Genomic DNA, 20,885 nt, shown 5'->3' on the forward strand with positions numbered 1-20,885 from the left:
GGATTCAGTCGGGTCGACTTCACGTAAAGCCAACCAACGACAAATCGTGTTTAGTCCGAGTAATAAATTGTTAAAAGACAAGTCACGTGAAATTCAACACAGCATCACACATTGACGTAGGAAACAGCTTGTACCTACCCGCCACAGGATATATATTCTTCCACTCCCTATAACGTGACCTCATAATATGGAGAATAGCAAAAGATCAATAACTCCTAGTGATAGAGAAGAGAGCGACAATGAGGATTCTCGAAAACGTGTTCGGTGGAATAATCAATTGAATTCATCTCGTGCTCCCTCAGTTGAAAGGACGTCTATCTCAGAAGGAGGCACTGTGTCCAAGGTAGAACGCGAAGCTCCCATATGTTTGTAATAATTTGAGCTAACTGAAGCGAATATATGCGGGGATTTCTCTAGGTTTTTGCTGCCGTGGCAGGTTATCAGTGAGTATACGGCTGATCTGCTCTTGTTCAGTATTGAGAATTCGAATAGTGGGCGCGTGGGAGGTGTATACTTCAACCCCGAGAACCATACTCTATACTTAATGGAGGATACTACTGATAGCTCGCATTTTGATCTGATACGGATGTGTGAGTCTGGTCAACTAAATCCAGAATGAGCGGGTATTTATTTTCATGGTAGTTTTAGAGCAAACCAAAGTCGACACATGCCTTGTCAGCTCACGCTCTGAAGAAGATCTTATACTATTCTGCCAAGATTTTAGTGCGTATCAAATCTATAGTCTAGTTCTTTTTGTTTGACCAATACGCTTTGCCTGATCGTTCTAGTGGAACTCAGTGGTGGTCAGTGCCAAGTACGGCCTCATAAGGAATTTGTCGCGCACAAAGGACAGGATAACTTCAGCAACTCAGTTTACTTTCTCGATTGCCACAAGGTGAACCTGACGATTCGGGTGGTGCAGGAAACTCCATCTCTCCACGTAATATAACCGGATTCGTTGATTCACGAAGAAACGTCGAGAACGATCCAAACGCACAGCAATTATTTACATCAATAAGATTGCTAAATTTTGGAGGCGATCAAGCCCCCTTTGTGTATGTCTTCTTTCAACCGCATGACTCAAAGCCATAGCTTACCTTTCAAAGCTCTCATCTACAGCTGCATTGCTAGAGCAATTGCCAAGGACCCGTTCAGCTGAAGAGCTCGATGAGACACAAAGTCACCTTGGCGCGCTACACATCAATAGTATCGAGATCCTCTCTCTGTATGTGCATGATGCTGCCCATTATTACACAGATTAAACTGACTAGTTATTAGCGACCAAATCATGCAGGTCAATGCGGACGCACTGGCGTAAGTAAATAATATACACTGAGTATAGTTTTGAACACTCTCTTGGAATCTGTTGAATAGTTCATTGCAAGTATTTGATGACGAAACTCATGCATCTATTCACTCCGACAAGACCAAAGAAGGCCATTCTTTGTTTCGTAAGTCCCTCTTCAAATAATTGTAGTTGGAAAATTCACCTTTATTAACAGAGCTGCTCAATCACACCTCGACTTATCTGGGAAGATCTTTACTGCGAAGATGGTGCTCCGACCTTCCTTATCGATAACAACCATTACGCTCGACACGCGGCGATACAATGTTTCTTACTTCCCGAGAACATGAGTGCCGCTTCAACCATTCGAGCCAATTTGCGCGGTTTATGCCAAATGCCCAAGACGATGGCGTTGTTGAGAACGGGTCGTGGGAGATTGCCAGAATGGAGAGGCGTTGCAAAGGTGCGGTAGTTAGTAGCTCGTATTTATCAAAGCAACTGATATCGACTGAAGATTACCACCTTAGTTCGCATACCACGTTAATTTATTAAAGGATGCCGTCCGGGAGCTGAGCGATTATGAAAACATAGGAGCCGTCAATCAAGTACGTGTTATCCCAAAAATTATAGCTCAAGTCCTTAAAAACGAGAAGCTTCTAAAAGCACTAGACGAGGTCAATACTGAGATGGGTGCATTAGTCAACTCGGTCGTATGTGTCTGAGTTTCATGAAGTGTGCATGAGTCACATGATTCTTTGTACTCACGCATTTAGATTGACTGGGAAGAATCTCAAACCAACCAGAGGGTTTGCATTAGCCCAGGAATCGACGAAGCTCTTGACGAAAAAAAGCGAGTCTACAATGGCCTAGATGACCTTTTGGTGAGCATCGGGGCAATTCGAGCTACAGCTTGCGGTAATGCTTTTCCAAAAGGTTCACGTTGCTCGGCAAGTGAGCCAGAATGTTCCTGAAGGCTATACCAATGAATTGAACGTATTATATTTTCCTCAGCTGGGTAAATATATGGATCTACTGCGCAACGATCTACTCAGCTTTTACCATCAAGGGTACCTTATTCGTATACCCACCCCTTCGGGTTGGACAACACATAATGACTTCGAACAAATTCCACAGTGGAATTTCCAGGTAGCTAAAGATAAGGTTTACTTGGTATCCATTTACTCATGACCCGCTCTAGTTCGAATCAGAGTAATTGATTAGAAACAGTGTGCCTATCTTGGTTCTGATCGAATATATGCACAGAAAAAACCTATATTATAAATCTCAACAAATGTTAGGTAGGTCTGTTGCAACATCGTTATTTAAAAATTTGCTCAATCACTGTTGAAGACCTAGATATGCATGTAGGGGATATACATTCGTACATTGCGGGTAAGCGGCGTTCTAGTAACTCGTATTTGATTCAAGTAAGAATGTGGTGTTCCAGATCGGTGAGAAGAGTATTCCAACAAATATATGGTCACTAAACCTTGCTCGCCGTAGTGAGATCGAAATTATGGAAGAAACGTTGAATCGAGTATTGGAGTATGACAAAAAAATAATTGCGGTCTGCGAAGCGGCTGCAGAAGTAGACTGGTTAGTCCAAAGTTTAGGATTTGTTCGATCATGAAATTGATAAGCATGTTCAGCCTATTGTCACTGTCGCTAGCTTCATGGACCCATAGTTGGGTTAGGCCAGAGATGTGCGAGGATAATGTTATTGACATTCGGGGTGGAACGTATGTATTTACGCACACTGTTTGATGATCTGATAGTAATCCATCCATTTGCAGGCATCCCCTCCAGGCCTTGCTCGTACCTACTTTCGTTGATAACGACGCATATCTGGTCGGAGGCCAGGGCATTGGAGTTGAAAAGGGAACTATGAAGAGGCCATGAAGAGCATTATGATTTGTACCGGTGCAAACGCATGTAAGTGAAGAGCAAGATTCAAGTAGCACATCGCTGAGGTTATAAATTGTGTGCGCCAGGCGGCAAGGTATGTTCGAATCCGTGGATAACCCGTTTTGGGGTATTGCTTATGTCTATCCAGAGTGTATATCTCAAACAGAATGCGTTAATACCATTTATGGCTCAGGTCTGTAGTCAATCATGTGCGCTAGTTGCACGATATACCCTGACAAATGTATAGATCGGATGGTGGGTGATCAAGTACCATAGTCATCCAAATTCAGCCCACCGAGGTAGCATAGTTTTGTGCCTGCTAAATCGGCCCGTTTGGGTATTGTAGACAAAAGTGCGGCACTAGGTTCTGGGGTTTGATTTCATTGCTTAGGAGCATTATTAGTATTTACCAGACTGCAAACGAAAGAAGGTGTATCAAAGGTTAGTCAAGCCAAGGACTGTCGTATACCCTGACTAACTCCCGTTTCGGTAGCTACAATCAGCATTCATGATTGACCTGGCTCAGGTCTCATTGGCGCTACGCAACTGTACAGCTAGGAGTCTCATCATATTGGACGAGGTGAGCGGGAACACTCCGCCGAACATTTCAACAAGCACGCTAAATTTGGTTTCTTCGTGACAGTTTGGAAAAGGATCGCTCTCGACAGGTGAGCTTCTAGTGACCACCAGGAAATAGTGGTCTTAAATGCTTGCAGACGGGCAGGGTTGTTCGCTGGCGTAATTAAACTGCTTCTGAAGCGAGGGGACAGTGTCCCAAAGTATTTGCATCGACTCATTTTCATGAGCTTTTTACTCGTGGCGTAATTCCTCCAGAGCTTCCCATATCATACACATATATGAAAGTCCTTCTCGATGGCAACGTGGCCCAGGAGGGTCAGCGACGGGCTGAAATGACATACTTATATAAGTAACTTTGGTCCACATTATATACTGAGGCGTAATACTGACCTCTCGATTTAAGGGTCAGTCCTGGCCTTTGCCTGGATTCCTATGCAGCACAATGTGCTAGAACGTACGGTATAGTGGGTGTTTAGTCATATACAACGAATTTGGTGATTCTAATTCTTGCCCTTAGAACAAAAACGTTATCGAGCGCGCGCGATTTGTTAGGTAAGGTTCAACGGCGCCCGTTCCTAAGATCCGCAAGTGACTCGGTTTAAAGCACGATTCTCAGTCATAATGAAATTGGAGTATTATTAGACGAGGGGATGTCGGAGGAACAAGTAGAAGAGCTGGAAGCTCATGCCGCCATATGCCAGAGGTTCATTTCATGGAAGATGTCGCCAGGCGACAACATGGGTACTAAAGGTCGATTACGGGAGGTGCTGAAGAAATAAATTAGTCGCCTACTACCCTAAAGGTGTAATGTGATGCATTATTATCAAATGTACATTGGTGGCCATATCATGGCAACAACCTATCACGGATTGTAATGCGACCTTCTGGGATAGACCAAGCGCTGGTTACTTTACGATCAGTCCAGGGCTTTGCATCGCGTATATAGGTGCAACCAAAGACTCCAAAATTGTGGGGCAAAAGCGTCGGCAGTAGGGTTCGAACCTACGCTCCCGAAGGGAATTTGATATTTTATCACAAGCTGTTACTTGTTCAAATCAAACGCAGTAACCACTTTGCTATACCGACTTGCTCATTGAACGTCTACAAATTTACATTTCGTCTCTATGACAAGAGGCTTGCACAACTTATTTTCTCGTCCCATGTTTTATTATTGAGCCTTGACTAGACTTATGGCGAGAGCTATCTATATAATTATATTCAACAGTGACAGCACATTAAACACACAAAAGCAATGAATACTAAATTGGGTATTGAGTCTACACCTCTAAGTCTTGTGCCTCAGTCCTCGGGGCATGCTTATAAAACTGTGGAATAGGATTCGCTTTGGGTACCATCCTCCTCCTCATCTCCCTAATCTCTGCTGCTTCTTTCTCAATCTGCATCCTCTTCTGCTCGTTACGAACTCGCTCGGCTTCGGCTTCCTTAACTCTCATTGCTGCGTCAAATACAGCTCGCTCGGCAGCCCGACGTGCCGTCTCCCCTCCAATAGCAAATTTAGAGCTACGCTGGGATTCAAGTTCTTCTTGGGCGGCGAGGAACGCTTCGTGTGCGCGCTGCCGGCGTGCCAAGTTGGCGGCTTCAGCTGCTGCATGAGCCGATGCGAAATCAGGCATAGGGACTGCAGTTGGGATAGCGGCTGGAACAGCATGATCCTCAACAGGACGAGGTTTCATCCTCAGTTCCGAGCGGAAAGTAAACGGAATTGGAACCGTAGGATTCGATCTACTGGCTGCTAGACGGGCATTGGTCTGAGAGGATACCTGATTAAGCGCATATAGACACTAAAAACCAATACATTTACCTGTGACTCGGTTAACGGCGGACGCTCAGCTGTGGCAGGCTCTCTTTCGCGTACGTCCCGCTTCAATGGTGCTGCGTATGAAGGCATATCACTACCGACTACCCAATTGCGCGTCAGCACGCGTTTTGGACGGGCAGCATTCGTAGTAGCGCCTGTCTTGCGTTCGAGCTTGATTTTCTTAATTTTTTTGAGGCTCGGCTTGGGCATATGCAGGACACGACCAATGCCTGGAGTAGGCCCAGCCTCGAGAATAGCAGTGAAACGGACACGCTTGTTTGGAGAGTCGCTGATGCTGGCGTCTTGAGGAGTTGACTCCGGCTCGGGGTCGGGAGAAGGAGCTCGTCGTTTGTTTGCTTTGGAGCTATCCTCATGGGACGCGACATTTACCTTGACAGATGCGAACGGATTCGGAGCTGGGTCGCGCGGCCAAATCGATGCAGCGGTAAACGCAGGTGCAGTAGATTGTGTTGCGGTAGGTTGCTCCGCATCGATATCCACGCTGTGAGGCACAAATGAGACGAGAGTTTAGAAGCATACATGCTATAGGAACACACCTAATGTCGTCCCTCGAAATCTCCATACTGTCTTCCATGATAGTGGGTACCTTGGAGGGTTGGGATGTACGTTTTGGCAATGCCCGAACGGCGCGCACTTGGGGCTCAGGTTCGGGTTCGGGTTCTTTCGTAGTTGGGACCGGCTCTGGTACAGGCGACGGTTCCTTGTCAACCACGTCTTCCTTGTGAATTACCGGGGGAGGCTGATTTCCAGGTGAACCGGGCTTTTGAGAAGCAGTGGACTTGGTTGAGATTGGTTTCTGTGCTGATCGACCAGTTTGTTGTTGAGAACCCTCGGCAGAAGGCGGTTTTACTGAACCCGTGGATGACGGCTTTGTCGAACCACTAGACACCGTCCGTCGGGGTTGAGGCTGAGAAGATCCAGAACCGGATGCATTTTGTTGAGAAACTGCAGCGGCAGATACCGTCCTGGTTAAAACTCTCTGAGTGCCCTTGGTGACTGGTGCTTTCTTGGATACGGCAGGCTTAGATGCGGGGGCCTGTCCTTCAGGGGCCGAGACCGCAGGGGAATCGATGGGGGTGGTCGAAATGACATCGTGAGGAGTAGTTGAGATAGGATTCAGAGGGGCTGTGGATTCGACAATCGTACCAGTGGGAAGATCTACAGCCTTTGTCGGAGTTGAAACGTCTGTGGCAGCTTTCGTATCCTCGTTTTGAGTGTCTTCCTCGATCTCCATCTCGTCAACAAGTTTCTCGATCAGCGTCTCTTTTGCTTTAATTGTATTTCCTAGACCCCTTGTCGTAGGTGGCTGGACCTCAGATCTACGCGTACTCCTGGTCACACGCGCCGGTTGAACAGTGGGCATCGATGAGCGTGTTGTCCGCGTTCGAGGTTTGGGCTGATTCTTTGGAGGGGCAATTACACTCGGGGCTGGTTCCCCGGGGGGTGGAGGCGGTGGAGTAGGGGAAGGTGAACGAGAACCAAAATTCACAGACGCAGTGGGATCTTGCTGTTCCCCTAGAACGTGCTTATCCTCTTCCAGGACTTCCTGCATTTGCTCCCACCCTGGTTCATCTTGATGCTGCTCTCTTAGAGCGTGTTCCTGCTCCTGTCCTTGAGGCCCTACCCGAAGTTCAACGCGCTCCATGTCCATATCCTCATCAACGCGTCGCATAACAGCGACTGCGACCCCAGCTCCGCCCTTGACACGCGTCGAAGACCTGCCGACACGCGTGCGCATTGGGACCGGTGCGGGCTCGGTTGGTGGTACCTCTTCGATTGTGTCGGAGGGTGTAAAAGCATGTGTTTCCTGCTGTTCTTGTGCTGGGTGCTCAGCGAATAGTGTGGGTTCGGGAACCAAGCTGGGACGAGCAGGTGATAATAGAGTCGCAAAGATGGATGAATCGCGTCGAGTGATACGCATCGCAACGGCAACCGCCTCTTCCTCCTCTTCTTTTGAGAGTTGTTCGTATTTTAAGTCTTCTTCTTTGTCTTCAGGAGTTGCCGGCCTAGGAGCAGCTGCTGGACCGGGAGTAGCCAATCCGAGGGCAGGACTAGGCAACGCTGAAACTGGGTTGGATATCGTAGGAGTAGAAATAGTAGCAAAAGAAGGTGTGCTGGGGAGCCCAGGAGTAGTAGGAAAGGGTGGTGTAGGAGCTAAACTCTGTGCCCGTCTCCCAAAAGAGGGTGGGAGATTAAATTTGAATGGCGCCGGACCGGGAGTAGGGGCAAGGCTCTGTCGGCCTGTTGGGACAGAGTTGGTTGAGGGAGTAGGAGCCAGACTTTGTCGGCTTGTAGGAGTAGGGGCCAAGCTTTGTCGGTTTGCAGGGGCAAGCCAGCTTCCTGTTGGGGGCACATCTGGAGAAACCGCTGGAGGAGTTGGATGAGTGGGGGCTGGAGACGTTCGGGCAATTGAGGGGAATGCCTGGGAGGGAGCTGGAGAACTATTCTGAGCCGGTGGGGAGGGAGCTGGAGGAGTCGCCCGGTGCTGTAAGAGCACGGGTGTTGTCTCGCGAACAGCGATTGGTATGCTTTCCTGGGTAACAGGCGTGGCTTTGCGAACAATAGGCTTGACCTCACGCTCGACAGGCGGGGTTGTAGCGGCGGGTTCTGCCACGGGCATCGACTCTTCTACGTTTGGCTCCTCATTCAGCGGCTCCTCGACTCTGGCATTTTTTGCCCTTGATTTGACTTGGATCTTCCAACTACACGCGAGCCTCGCCTGGACTTGGGTTCGGGTTCGGGCTCAGGCACCGTTGGTTGTGTGGTTTCAGTAGGCGGAGGATTCTCGGGTACTGGTGAAGACGATGCTGACGCGAATGGAGAGATACCAGTCGAGACAGATGACCCTAAACGAGTGCTCGTGCTCTTGGCCTTTCGGGGGCTACGACGGAGTTTAGGCTCGGGTTCGGGTTCAGGCTCAGGCTCTGATCATACATCATTCGAATCTATGCATTTTCATATATATTCGCTGGCATACCTTCTGTGGTGGCTTCCATTGGCGCGACTGGGAATGTAGTAGTCTCCTCCGCAACGGGAACAGTGGCGGCAGATGACTTCTTTTTTGAAGGAGAACTCGACCGTGAGCGGGCTGCCAGTGCACAAAAATTAGCTGAATGTTACTCGACGATTTACGTGTTAGTCCAACGTACTTGATCTCCTGGCTTTAGGTTTCTCCTCCTCTACGGGTGCAGGGGCAGGGGCAGGGGCAGGAGGAGGAATAGGCACCGCAGCCATAGATTGCTCGAGTTCGGATCGAGTATGAGTGTTAGTCGTCGATTTGGAAAGCTCAAAGGCCATACTGTCGTCTTCTAAGAACTCATCGCCCTTGACACCCATAAGCATATCTTCTGACTCATTTATATCTCCCTGTATATTCATCATACTCGTATCTTCTCCTATTCCTCCGGTAGTAACATCACCAAGTCCCGCGAAGCCAGATCCATTCAGCAAGTTGTCATTATTGTCTTGAAACGATAGATCCGTCAGAGTCGAATCTCCAGTCATCGAAACGTCACCATCGTGGTAATGCGTATTTTGAACGAATGGTGAGCCACTCGGTTCAAGAAATACTTCTCGCGGCATCCTGAGTATCCAAGGCAAATGTTGTGTGTTTGAACGCGCTGGCCCCGATACACGTGACCGAGATGTCTCGGCGCTTATCACACTTCCCAATATGGAGATATGCATATCAAATTGATTTTTGAATGACTAATGCTGGGAGCCGACGACGACTTGAGCCATGCCTCCACCATGTCCGCAGACACACCGATATCTCGGCGACTCAATAATGTTAAGCATATAATCCTGGTCCTCTCGGGGAAAGGCGGAGTCGGTAAATCTTCAGTTTCGACTCAACTAGCGCTATCACTCTACGCATCGGCTCCGACCGCCCGAGTAGGGATATTGGATGTCGATCTTACGGGCCCTTCTATTCCTCGTATGCTAGGTGTCGATGGACACCCAGTACACCAAAGCACAGATGGTTGGGTCCCTGTATTTGCCGATGGGCCCAGTACAAGACTACTCTGCATGAGTGTCGGATTCTTGTTGAAGAATAGGGGGGATTCTGTCGTTTGGCGTGGACCCAAGAAGAATGCGATGATAAGACAATTCTTAAGCGATGTCAGGTGGGGAGAGCTGGACTATTTGGTGATCGATACGCCCCCTGGTAAGTAATAAATGCGCACTACCCCTTCTTCCCATCGACGACTAATTATCTCTATCTACTAGGCACTTCGGATGAACATCTATCGCTCTTGGAGCATCTCGCCCCAGTGCATGACAGATTATCATCCGTCGTTGTGACCACTCCCCAGGCGGTTGCGCTAGCAGATGCAATAAAAGGCGTATCGTTTACTCGGGCAGTCAATTTACCTGTACTGGGCGTGATTGAGAACATGAGTGGGTATGCATGTCCCTGTTGTGGAGAGGTCAGTCCATTTGCACCCTTGATTGGCGTTCTCAGATTGATGTCCTAAACGTAGATCACAAACGTATTCTCCAAAGGCGGAGGGAAATCTATGGCTGAGAGAGAAAAGGTTCACTTTTTAGGCAGTCTGCCGATTGACACCCAACTTGTCGAACTGCTTGACTCAGCCCAGCCCCAGCCCCAGCCCACAACCACATCCGACAGCCGCCCTTTGGAGTCAAGCTACTCGGGGCAAGAGCAAGTATCAGCCACGGACGTAACCCCAGTGACCCAGCTCAACACCTTATCCGGAACCGGGTCCGAGACGAATGGTCACACTACCTCCACCCATGCACCAACGAGAACGTTCCAAGTTCTGGAGCGGTACCGACAAACACCAACTTGGGCGGCCTTCAAGCCGATGGCAGAATACATTATCGAAAAGCTTAGATGAAAGTTACGTTGTATGGTACCTTGTGACGATCGACTTGTAATCTGCCTTAGATGACGACCATGCCGTATTTTACATCCAATCCCGTTACAACCATGAACCTAGCACCCTTAAATTAAGCGCAAGAGAGAGAAAGAGAAAAAAGAACTACTCATTACAAAACTCCTTTGTATATATCTCCTCACCAAACTAATTTCGAACGTCCAGGTTGTGTGGGTATGCATAGACCAAATACAAGCAATAATAAACACTTGATCGAAAAAAATCGAGAAATAGTAATCGCTGTCACTCCTAAATGAATCACTCTTCTTCCTCTTCTTCCTCTTCCTCGATCGCACTCCCTCTCAACCCTTGCCGTCCAGCTTGCAAATTCCCTCTTCGACCAGCCAACGTTGCAGGAGCCACCTCGGAAATCACCTCTGTCGTCGGAGGCTGGCTCACGGCAGGCGGGAGACCCAAGTTGTTCTGCAACGGGGACAACCGAGTTGGTCGTTTCTGGGTGTTCACCCGTAGCCCGCCTTGAGAAGACCCAGGAAGCTCCATGCGCTTGAGCGCAGGCGATCCTTGCCCCTGATCCGCACTCATACCCAAAAATCCAAGTTTGGACGATCCCAGCCTCGTGCTCTGCCCAAACCCGCCCAAAAACTCGTCATCGTCTGTCCAATCGTCATCGTCGTCTGGGCTAAGCGACGGTCGGCCAGTAAACACGTCTCGTAGGCCCGCGCTGGGGGGATCACTCTCTCGTGCGCTACCGGTAGGTTTGGGCATTGAGGACGAAGGGCCAGACCAACCAGGCGGTTCAATACCCCACGACTTTTTCCAAGTCGACCTCGCCATACTGGAATAAACAATTCCTTTCTTCTTTTGGGCTACGAACGATGTCTGGCCAAACGTGCGTCTCTGGGGTTCAGGCGAGTTGGAATACGAGGTCAAGACTATGTCCGAGTCGATCGTCCCTAGACCTTCATGGAACGACGTGGGTCGCGAATTAGGTACCGACCGAATGGAGGAAGCAGCCGAGTTGGATCGGTTGTGTCGCTGAGAGTGTTGTTTGACTTGCCGGACTACTTTGGTGGACGATCCCGACCCGGCACGGCGATGGTACTGTTGCAGGGGTGACTGGGCTCGTCTAGCCGGATGACCAGATCCAGCAGACGAGTTCGAGGGACTCTTGGAATGCCGGGCTCGGCGCATATTAGGTGTTACAGGCGTCATAGACACACTCATCGACCGCACGCTCGAAGGACGAGACGAAAATTCCCCGCCACGTTCACTAGTAGGTGACATGGATCTTGGATCACTGCGTTGTCGAGTTACCGGGCTAGTCCCTTCTGCAATGGGATAGTTCATCGAAACGACCGAGGACCGACGAGAGTTGGCGCTGCTTGAATGTTTGGACGAAATGGACATCCGGTGCTCGCGCCGTCTCTTGCTGCTAGTGTAGCTGTCCGTTCGTACAGGTCTTGCCCTTCCACGCGCCGATCCAGCAGAAGTAGGAGTCGATATTGTGCGCCTGGTAGCTGCGACATACTGGGGGCTAGCCTGATCCTTCCTCTTCTTCTTGTCATCTTGGAACCAAGTCCTAAATGCCGTTAACAAACTTGCACGTTGTCGAGGCTTGGTGGAAGTTGAAATACGAGGCAACGATGACAGAGTATCCTCCGGACATTCTTCAGGCGTATCTGTAGGCTTAATCACACCAGCCGCCACACCCGAATTCGAAGTAACCACCCAAGGAGAAGAGGGAATAACAGATGTAGGCGTTGTCGAACTACGTTCCGACGGTGCAATCTCCGAAGGTTGAAGCTTGGTAAGTTTCGCTGCAGCTTGAGTGAGGCGGACCGCCGTTGGGTCTTCTGGTGCCATTCTTTCGTCCGATTTCGCCTTGACAAGTCGAGCGGTTTCGTCAGACTTAGACTTGGCTTGCCTCGTGACCTCTTCAGGTTTGGGTTTCCCTGCAGCGTCCGCTCTGGCCCTTGTGTTTTCATCTGACTTTTTCTTGACAAGCACGCCAGCTGTGAGTGCAGTCGAAGCTCTCTGCAATAAGCTCACGCTACCCGATCGCGGTTTGCCAGTATCTGATCGAGACCGTTTGGCGCTCTGTCCAGGTGTGGTTGGGGTGGAGCGAGCTGAGGACCCAGCTTCAGGGGATAACGAACGTGTAAGGGAACTGTTGCTCAACGACAACTGGGCGTAACCTGTTTTGGGAGACGTAGGCGGCGGAGTTTTAACAGGCACACTCATAGCCGATGAGGTAGGCGTAGGGGGAACAAACGCGAGTGTTGGCTTGGGAGGAACAGGTGGAGGCTCGAGGTCTAGTCCCAGTCCTTCCTCTGTTACGCTGGGCGGGAGGGGTTGGGGCTCGGAGAGTAACGTGGGTTTCCTCGGTTTCTCCTTGAACTTTTCCTTGGACTTGTTTTCTTTGAGTTTGGGCAACTCGAGAGGTATGCTCATCATGGACTCCTTCCTCACTCGGGATCGCTCCTTTCGCTCAGCTTTGCGCTTGATCATCCACCAGAGGGCCCCGGTCGAATCGCACGCGTCTGAAAGAACGCTGTGCACAATTTGAGATGCATCCAGCCCGAGGCTACTCATGTTTTCCAAGAGTTCGTTTTCTAATTGGGTAGAAAATAGCACAGGAGTGGGCAAAGAGAGTTCGGCGAGATAGTCAACAGGTGGCTCTGCACCGGGGCCAAAGGTGGGAGACGTCGGAGATATGGGTGGAGAGATTGTAGATGACATCGAGCGGCGTTTCGTACGCGCCGGAGTACGGGATGGAAATGAGGTTGGAGGATGAGAAGGGTGTCGAGGCCCTGCACGTAGCTTGGATTCTTCTCCAGTGCCACCAGACTCCGTACGTTTCATCCCGACGCTCGAAGTCGACGTTCTAGGCAATAAAACCTCTTCGTTCTGGCCGTCCTCTTCTGTCTCGGGGACGGCTTCAAATGTTCGTCTCGGTTGATCAGGCGTGGCGAGCAAATCCTTGGGAAAGTCGACCTTGCGTAATGTTGTCTCGCTCTCGTTTCGGTGCAGTGTAGCTTCCCCGACCGACTGGGCCTCGTCAAACGAAGGCTTTCGAGCATTCATAGGGGTAGGATAGTCATCATCTTGTTGTTGAGCAGCGCCTAATGGCCCGCCATCAGACGTTGTAGGAGTAGTCAGCCCGCGCGAGTCAGATTTGGTATCGTCAGAGACGGAAGCACCTGAACCTGCGGAGATATCTGACGCCGCTGAGTGGTATACTGTTGTGTCAGATCCTGAGATAGATTTGGATGGGCTAAGGCCGAGCGTGGATGCGCGCGAAGGCGGGTTACGCTTTTGAGGGACAAGGGGAATATCCTGTGGGGGTGAGAGCCGCGCTGGAGTCTGGGGGTCAGGTGTAGGTACTTCAGGTTCTACGGGAGTAGGAGCTTCATCTACGACCGGAAGTTTAATAGTTAGGTCTTCACTACTAGGCGAAGTGAACCACGGATGTGCAAGGATTTGGGGTATAGTATAGCGCTTGTTTGGCTCTTTTTGCAAGATGTGGCTGATAAGATCGCCCGCGTCTGCATAGCTCTTTAGCAATTGGAGCCACTGTTGGAATGGTGAGCGCACCTAAGTTGAGCCAGTCTGGTATCTCAAAATCCCCCTGAATAATTTTGTCGCGCATCACATCTTCGTCATCATCATCAAAGGGCAAGGTGCCAACCAAGAGACAATACATGATAATTCCCAAAGACCAGATGTCAACCTCTGCAAATTTGTCAGCGGGCTATGAACTATGTGGAAATTAGGAAAATACCTGATCCCGTGTATCTCTTGCCAGCAAGCATCTCGGGGGCAGCATAACTGAGCGGTTGAATTAGGATGTTTCCGGCATATAAGTTTGTAGCAACTCACCCAGTAGTCCCACAAAATGTATCCAAGAGCTTACTCTTCTCGTACTCGCGGGTGAAACCAAAGTCACCGAGCTTGACGGTGCATCGCTCATCGAGCAGAACATTTTCGAGTTTGAGGTCGCGGTGGACAGCACCCTCGCGATGGACATAATCTAGGGCCAAACAGAGTTCTCCGACGATCCTCCGAGCCTCGACCTCCTCTAGCCGACCTCCCTTTTCGACCAAGTAATCGAACAACTCGCCGCCCGCACAGAGTTCGGTCACGAGCCATACGGAGGACTCGGTCGCGATAATTTCGAATAGCTGGGTGACATGGCGATGATGGAGGCGACGGTGGTGGTGAATCTCGCGCGTGAGCTGCGGCGAGTGGGCCTTTGGAATTTGCTTGATAGCTACACGCGTTTGGGTCAGGCGATGTGTGCCCAGTCTGACTTTACCGTACGTTCCTGCAGTAAACGGATATATAAATCGTACCAGACAGGACTGACTTGACTTTGCCCACCTTCGCCTATGACTTTGCCCAGGGTGTAGTTGCCTATGACCCTGATCCTTTCAGACACTAGCTCCTTGCCGAGTTCTTGGTACGCTGTCGCGAGCTATTCGACTCGGTCAGCAGGTTCATGGTACATCTCGGTAAACTCACCTGTGCACGTTGGTTCACATTCTGTGACTCGGACCGACGATGGGTGCCGCGCATAGCGGCCATTATTATACAAAATTAGATATATATCAGTCCTGAAATTAGTGGTAAATATGTCGTGTGCAGCGGCGACGAGAGCAGGGAATATCAAGTGTTGACAGCGAGCAGATTTAGAGAGCAGGTAGACTTTGGCTGAATAATCCTGAGCAGAATGAATTGAAGTTGAATATGTACGGTCGAAAGCGAGTCGGACGAATACAGTAACGAGAGGCGCGTGGGGTCGGTGGTGGTCGACAGCAAAGTCCAATTCAAAAGGGGCTCGCAATTCCAACCAAACAAACACCCATCCACTTCGACTACACTAGAACCGTCCATATCATGCAACGGCTGCTCATTCGTACATTCACCCGTCCAAATGAAAAATTTAATTCTCCACTGCCTTTCCAGACGATCCTACGTCATTATTCGTCCGAGTCTAAATCCGGGCTCGGTCGTACCAGGCTTATGAAGTCACAACCAAGTCCGACGACGTCAACAGAGCCTCCAACTCGCATCCCAAAGCCGATCAGTCATGTCCAACCCGATGCGGTTCTCGACGAGGCTACTAAGGCGAATCTTGCATCTAATCCGAACGCAACTTTTCAGTCAAATGAGGAAGAAGTTTTGTACGAGCGCACACCTACCTGGTGGATCAAATGGGTTTGGATCTTAATTGGTATGGATATTGTTTGGTCGTAAGTACTACCTACTGCAAATTACATCTACTTTAACGGCGAACAAAGGGGCAATTTTGCCGAATTTATCTTCAACCGCTGGACTCGCCAAGTCGATCCGCCCAAAGATCGACCGCTCACTCCCGAGGAACTCAAAGAAGTCGAATGGGTCCCTCGGCCGTTATGGCAGCGAGCTGGACTGTCACTTTTAGTTCTCGCAGGAGGAACCGGTATAGCAGCTGCTCTTTTGCTCGCTCAGGCACGTACAATCACCCGAATCGTCAGGCTCCCTGAAGCGACCAAGGCTCGCATCGAAACGGCTCGGAATTGGCCTGGAAGGGGGAAAGTAATTGACTTGACAGAGGTTACGGCCCGCAAGGGTCGAGGCAAGTACGCTATGTTAATATATATGCTTTTTTCCCTAACCGCTCTTCGACAGATGAAACCGAAGTAATCGCCAAACTTCCCGGTTCACGCGGAGAATTTCTTATTGGACTAGACGGAGCAAAGATACGAGGCGAAGCAGGGGAGATAGGACAAGTGAAGTACGGTAAAATGGCCTTGTGACTGAATGTTCAACTAATTAAATTTTACAGACAAAACTTCAACCACACATTCTCCCAGTGGAAAGGCCTTGGACGCGAGATCAATCCAACTTCGCCTGCCCTTGGGCGCTGGAAATCAGGTCCAGCTGCTTAGGCTAAAACAAAAAAAAAAGTGTCATATTGACACCACTTGAATAAAATTGAAGCTTCGTCAAAGAAAGAAAGGAATAGCAACAAGATGCAAGTAAATGCGCATACAACGAACTAGAGTATTCTTTGGCCACTAAACACATGTATTCATTTACCCTAGCATGTAACCACGGAAGTCTATGACGCCTACATGCTATAGCTACGTCAGATATGACTCCTCTCGGCACGTCTGCTGGAGAGTGAAATCGAGCTCGATAAAACATGGGCGAATCCCTTTCTTGGCAACCTCGGCCAAAGATGCATATCGCGCGTGATAAACTTTCCGATCTTGGCTGTCTATATCTGATCAGGTAATTTTAAACTCAAACTCATAAGAGAATTCGAATCGAGCAACAATGCCACCCGAATCTGCTAAAGATGTTGTACTGGTCCCGCTCAAGTCGTCTCACTACACAATGTTCTCTGAGCCTGAACCATGCATTCCATATTAGTGTACTTCCAAGAATTCGCAACCAATCAGCTCAGAAGTGGGCAAACGCACCAGCTGCCAGCTTTACACCATCCCACCCGAAGTTGCAAACCTGGTTGGTCCATATTCTCGTATACTCACATTACTGATCTTCTCGAACGACTTTCAATACTACAGATTTAGCGAGGTCAAAAAATTTGTTACTCTTGAGTAGGTACAATCTCATGAACATTAAAGGGGGACAAACCGATGCCCTCGAACCTACTATACAAAAAGTAACCAACAAGTGTCAAGGCAATCCAAGAATAAAACGGGTTCATCCCTTGATAAGATAGCACAAGTCACTGAAACCAAATGTCTAGAGATCAAGCTTACATTCACTTCCGAATAAGGGATCAAGGTAGACCTATATAAAGCGACCCCATTGGGGCACGTTCATACAATTCAGCTCTCATATTACTATAGTACAGCCTCTGCCTCCCATATCATTACACTTGCTATTACGTCTACTTCATATCCTGCTAATGCAGGCGACTTTCTTATCATTACCTCCCAATACTTTTTGAGGGCACCTATCAAATCGAGACAGCACACGGGAGACCACAGTATAAGCTAACACTTGTCTCACTGAGATAAAAGGTACCGGAATATTACCGAGTTTCTCAGTGTCGAACTGCTAGCAACAAGTCGAATAAAGGTACCGATGCCAAAGCATTGGCTTTCATTCGACACAACAAGTAAATGTCGAACAGCAACGGTGGTGCACCTATATCTTCTCTTGTATTCGGCCTCGCCGATGAGAGGCTTGTACTTGGCCCTTTAACTACGTCAGCTGGAAATGCACACGGGTACTCCCTCTGAATATGATACAAGCGGGGTCATGAAGGATCTACTGAATAGGCTCGAAAATACTTTGAGCTTGCTCCAATACTATTCCTGTACTTCCTGAAGGTGATGAGCCGACCACGACAAGAGAGGGCAAACGCTCGACGTGAGATGTCAAATGCGTCCAATTCTGGGTAGATAAGTCGTATAAGTCAATATGTGTATGCGTTACGTCAATCACGGTGCAATTTTGATTCCGGATGAATTTTATGTGACAAGTTGGATATACAGCATTTCAAGTCACACTACCTAAACACACCGTGTGGAAGTGTGGTTGGTTGGGGCCTGGTACCAGGTCGAGAGTTAGGTCAGGGCTGTGCTTAAAGCTGAGCCGAGTTTAGCCTCTGGCTGCTGACCGTATGCGCTCCAAGCAAGCCCCACTTGTCGTCTGTGCCTTTTGGGATCTAAATGGTATATATGCGCGAGCTAAGAACTGTAAACATTATATGCGCCCAAATTTACGTACAAAAGAGCGAACTGAAACGAACCCAGCAAAGGCGTAAAAAGTCAAACAAGCTAACTGCTATCCATTTCCATATCTGCGGGAGATGACCTTGCAGAGGGCGGTCGAGCATACACGACTGGGCTGGTAACTTTCGGGTCGGGTGGCACAATGAGAGGTCGGATGTCCAGTCGAGGTGGAGGTGGATCCCGGGCTGTCGCCCACGTAGAGGGCGGTGGTGGGCCACGTATCGAGTCTCGCCTCTCTCTTTCTCTTTCTCTTTCTCGGTCACGATCCCTGTCTCGGTCATAGGAATCCCACCTCTCCCTGTCTCTTTCCCTATCGCGGTCACGATCGCGATCAAATGAATCCCGCCTGCTCATCAGCGAATCTCTTCGGTCACGATCCCTTTCTCTATCCCTCTCGCTAAATGACTCTCTTCTATCCTTATCAAAAGAATCCCTTCGGTCTCGTCCGTTCACAGGAGGTCGTGCGCGTGATCTGAACTCCGACCCGTTAGGCCTCCCATCTTGGTATGTTTCCCTCGGAGGAATATCACCGTACCTGCCCAACGACGGGCCAGGTCTCGAAGACAACCCCGTAGACACTACAGGACGCGGTGCAGTGCGCGGGGAACCAGAATTTGTGACCTGGACAGTAAGCTTGGGAGGAGACTGCGTTCTACCTCCCGGGTTGTAGGGGGGTGCTGGCTGGGGCCGATTGGCTGCCTGGATCGGCGAAATTGGTGAAGCACGCTGAGAATTTGGGTGAGGTTGAGGCTGGGATTGAGGTTGAGGTTGAATAGGTGGACGGTACTGGTCCAAATTAATATCCGACAACGTCCTTGACATATCTGCGCTTGTCGACCCGGTCCTCGACCGACCTGACCACCCTTCAGACGGCTCTTTCTCGGAACGGGCCGGTAGAGTCCCATTTTGATCAGACGTTTTAGGTGTAGCGCCGAGGACTTGAATGCTTGCTCCACCACTCGAGTTGGGGCTGACACTCATGGATGGAGGAGTAGGCGTTGCTTGGCTACGGTTTAGCGGGCGAGATGTGTACAGTGTAGGTTGAGGAGCGTGAGTCGGTTCAAGTGAATTTCGGGGTGCGTCGAGGGTTCCTCGTGGGGTATTATTGGTGGTTTCAATTGTTCCTCGGGGTGGTGTGTCGAGTACACCTGCTCGAGGGGGAGCATCCAATACACCTCCACGTGTGCCCCCATGAGGCGGATCGACAATATCGCGAATTGATACCGGTCCACCGCCGAGTATACCGGTTCGCGCAGTGCTAAGAACTGCGTCCACTGTCCCGGGGATACGTTTACCCGGGGACCCGCTAAGAGACTTGCCAGGCGAAGAAGGGCCATTCTTTAGCTGGCGAGCGTGCATAGCACTCTGGCGCGGGAATTGGTGTGCGTAGCTAGCAGGTTCCGGGTAAGCGCACACGCGGTTCCGACGAATACAATTGACACAAGTCGGATAATCTCCCGTACAAGGCAATTCCACCTCTGTGTTCATCTTGTAAGATAACTTGACCTATTAAACCCACCAAATATACGTACGGATGCAAAAGAAACACGCCACCGGTCTTGTGCAATTTGATCCATCTGGGTTTCGACTCGATCCTGGATTTCCAAGTCCGTTTCCTTGGGGGTATCGAATTTTAGGATCCTCCTTGGCAGTTTCAGCTAGGGGAATATCTGGACTGCCTGAGCGCGAACGCATGGCGACGTCCGAATCAGGCTCATTGTCGGATACGACAGTGACAACAGATGGTTGGGTGGCAAGCGGAGTGGTGGGACTTGCTGAAGTAGTCGTAGATAGCAGGGCCGGGCCAGAGTACTGACAAGTTACTCCTCGTTTGATACAAGACTGACACGAGGGGCGGAGGCCGTCGCATTTGCGACGGAGGTCATCTGCAGTTAGAGGTTCTGATTTGGTTTGCAGTGCAGGAATCGGTTCGGGCACTTACTCCGGCAAAAATCACACGAGGTTGCAGCCGCAGCTGCACGTTTCTTCTGCCTGGACTCTTTGACTTGAGCATAGGTTGAGGCTGAGGCTGGACGTTTGCGGCTTGTGCTCGCCGCTGCCGCTGCTGCTGCTGCGGCAGCAGCCGTCGTAGCAGCAGCCGCAATGCGACCGGACTGGCGCGTGGAGTCGTCATATTCACATGTGATGCTCTTGGAGATACATGTCGAGCAATGCGGCTTTTCATTCGTACATCGCAGTTTGAGTTCTATTATGTCTAGTCAGTATCCAAGCGGGGAGGGGGGGGTAAGGGATGGTCGAGGTACTTACTTCGACAGTTTTGACACGCCCGGGGTCCATCCCTCAAGTCTCGCAAGCCATTCGTCGAGGGCTGCGCGGTAGGCCGTCCGCTTCGTCTCCGACCGCTCGTATCTTCGTCCATCGTGGTATCCGTGAGCTGGGTAAGAAGCGCTGGCGCCTATTGCCGCTAACAACTTGTTCGTGTGTCCCTGAACTTCCGCTTCTCAAACGTGGCTGTGGACGGTAGCCCAATAGAGAAGTTAATCTGTTCACGTGATAATATTCAAGCTCCTTCTAACCAATTGCAAGCCGCTAGACAAAGTGCTGCCGTCAAATATATTGAAGTTATAAAATGCGTGGTCATGATATGCATGGGCATTAGGGCCCCTCAACCCTTGGTTTGGCTTAGAAGATCACCCCGTAGT

The 20,885-nt window shown here is 49.8% G+C and overlaps 6 protein-coding genes and 1 non-coding gene across 7 annotated transcripts; 3 read left to right on the forward strand and 4 right to left on the reverse strand.

The window, feature by feature from the left end:
• Window positions 1-544: 544 nt before the first annotated feature.
• Window positions 545-4,548, forward strand: RhiXN_07410 (DNA mismatch repair protein MutS; the record flags this gene model as incomplete). The annotated part of the gene is made up of 15 exons (XM_043327226.1): window positions 545-590; window positions 643-723; window positions 789-803; window positions 896-1,053; window positions 1,107-1,225; window positions 1,279-1,314; window positions 1,427-1,451; window positions 1,503-1,748; window positions 1,813-1,995; window positions 2,059-2,166; window positions 3,684-3,770; window positions 3,834-3,858; window positions 4,173-4,228; window positions 4,287-4,321; window positions 4,374-4,548. 15 exons carry the CDS (start codon window positions 545-547, stop codon window positions 4,546-4,548), a joined length of 1,395 nt encoding a protein of 464 aa, XP_043185698.1.
• A 202-nt stretch (window positions 4,549-4,750) lies between these two features.
• On the reverse strand, window positions 4,751-4,855 carry RhiXN_12447. The gene has a single exon. It is a non-coding gene; the product is annotated as a tRNA-Ser (tRNA).
• A 191-nt stretch (window positions 4,856-5,046) lies between these two features.
• Window positions 5,047-9,191, reverse strand: RhiXN_07411 (proteoglycan 4; the record flags this gene model as incomplete). Its single annotated transcript, XM_043327227.1, has 6 exons — window positions 5,047-5,538; window positions 5,592-6,090; window positions 6,146-8,304; window positions 8,361-8,533; window positions 8,587-8,697; window positions 8,759-9,191. 6 exons carry the CDS (start codon window positions 9,189-9,191, stop codon window positions 5,047-5,049), a joined length of 3,867 nt encoding a protein of 1,288 aa, XP_043185699.1.
• Window positions 9,192-9,359: 168 nt separating this feature from the next.
• Window positions 9,360-10,471, forward strand: RhiXN_07412 (cytosolic Fe-S cluster assembly factor NBP35; the record flags this gene model as incomplete). Its single annotated transcript, XM_043327228.1, has 3 exons — window positions 9,360-9,777; window positions 9,840-10,039; window positions 10,094-10,471. 3 exons carry the CDS (start codon window positions 9,360-9,362, stop codon window positions 10,469-10,471), a joined length of 996 nt encoding a protein of 331 aa, XP_043185700.1.
• A 297-nt stretch (window positions 10,472-10,768) lies between these two features.
• RhiXN_07413 (Serine/threonine-protein kinase) lies at window positions 10,769-15,055 on the reverse strand (the record flags this gene model as incomplete). Its single annotated transcript, XM_043327229.1, has 6 exons — window positions 10,769-14,016; window positions 14,066-14,203; window positions 14,253-14,299; window positions 14,351-14,795; window positions 14,852-14,945; window positions 14,993-15,055. 6 exons carry the CDS (start codon window positions 15,053-15,055, stop codon window positions 10,769-10,771), a joined length of 4,035 nt encoding a protein of 1,344 aa, XP_043185701.1.
• A 312-nt stretch (window positions 15,056-15,367) lies between these two features.
• RhiXN_07414 (uncharacterized protein) lies at window positions 15,368-16,401 on the forward strand (the record flags this gene model as incomplete). Its single annotated transcript, XM_043327230.1, has 4 exons — window positions 15,368-15,723; window positions 15,772-16,082; window positions 16,142-16,247; window positions 16,299-16,401. 4 exons carry the CDS (start codon window positions 15,368-15,370, stop codon window positions 16,399-16,401), a joined length of 876 nt encoding a protein of 291 aa, XP_043185702.1.
• A 1,866-nt stretch (window positions 16,402-18,267) lies between these two features.
• RhiXN_07415 (Fungal Zn(2)-Cys(6) binuclear cluster domain) lies at window positions 18,268-20,602 on the reverse strand (the record flags this gene model as incomplete). The annotated part of the gene is made up of 4 exons (XM_043327231.1): window positions 18,268-19,700; window positions 19,755-20,108; window positions 20,165-20,428; window positions 20,491-20,602. The coding sequence occupies 4 exons, from the start codon at window positions 20,600-20,602 to the stop codon at window positions 18,268-18,270; spliced, it is 2,163 nt and encodes a 720-aa protein (XP_043185703.1).
• Window positions 20,603-20,885: the final 283 nt, after the last annotated feature.

Source organism: Rhizoctonia solani, chromosome 13, assembly GCF_016906535.1.
Source record: "Rhizoctonia solani chromosome 13, complete sequence".
Classification (NCBI taxonomy): domain Eukaryota; kingdom Fungi; phylum Basidiomycota; class Agaricomycetes; order Cantharellales; family Ceratobasidiaceae; genus Rhizoctonia; species Rhizoctonia solani.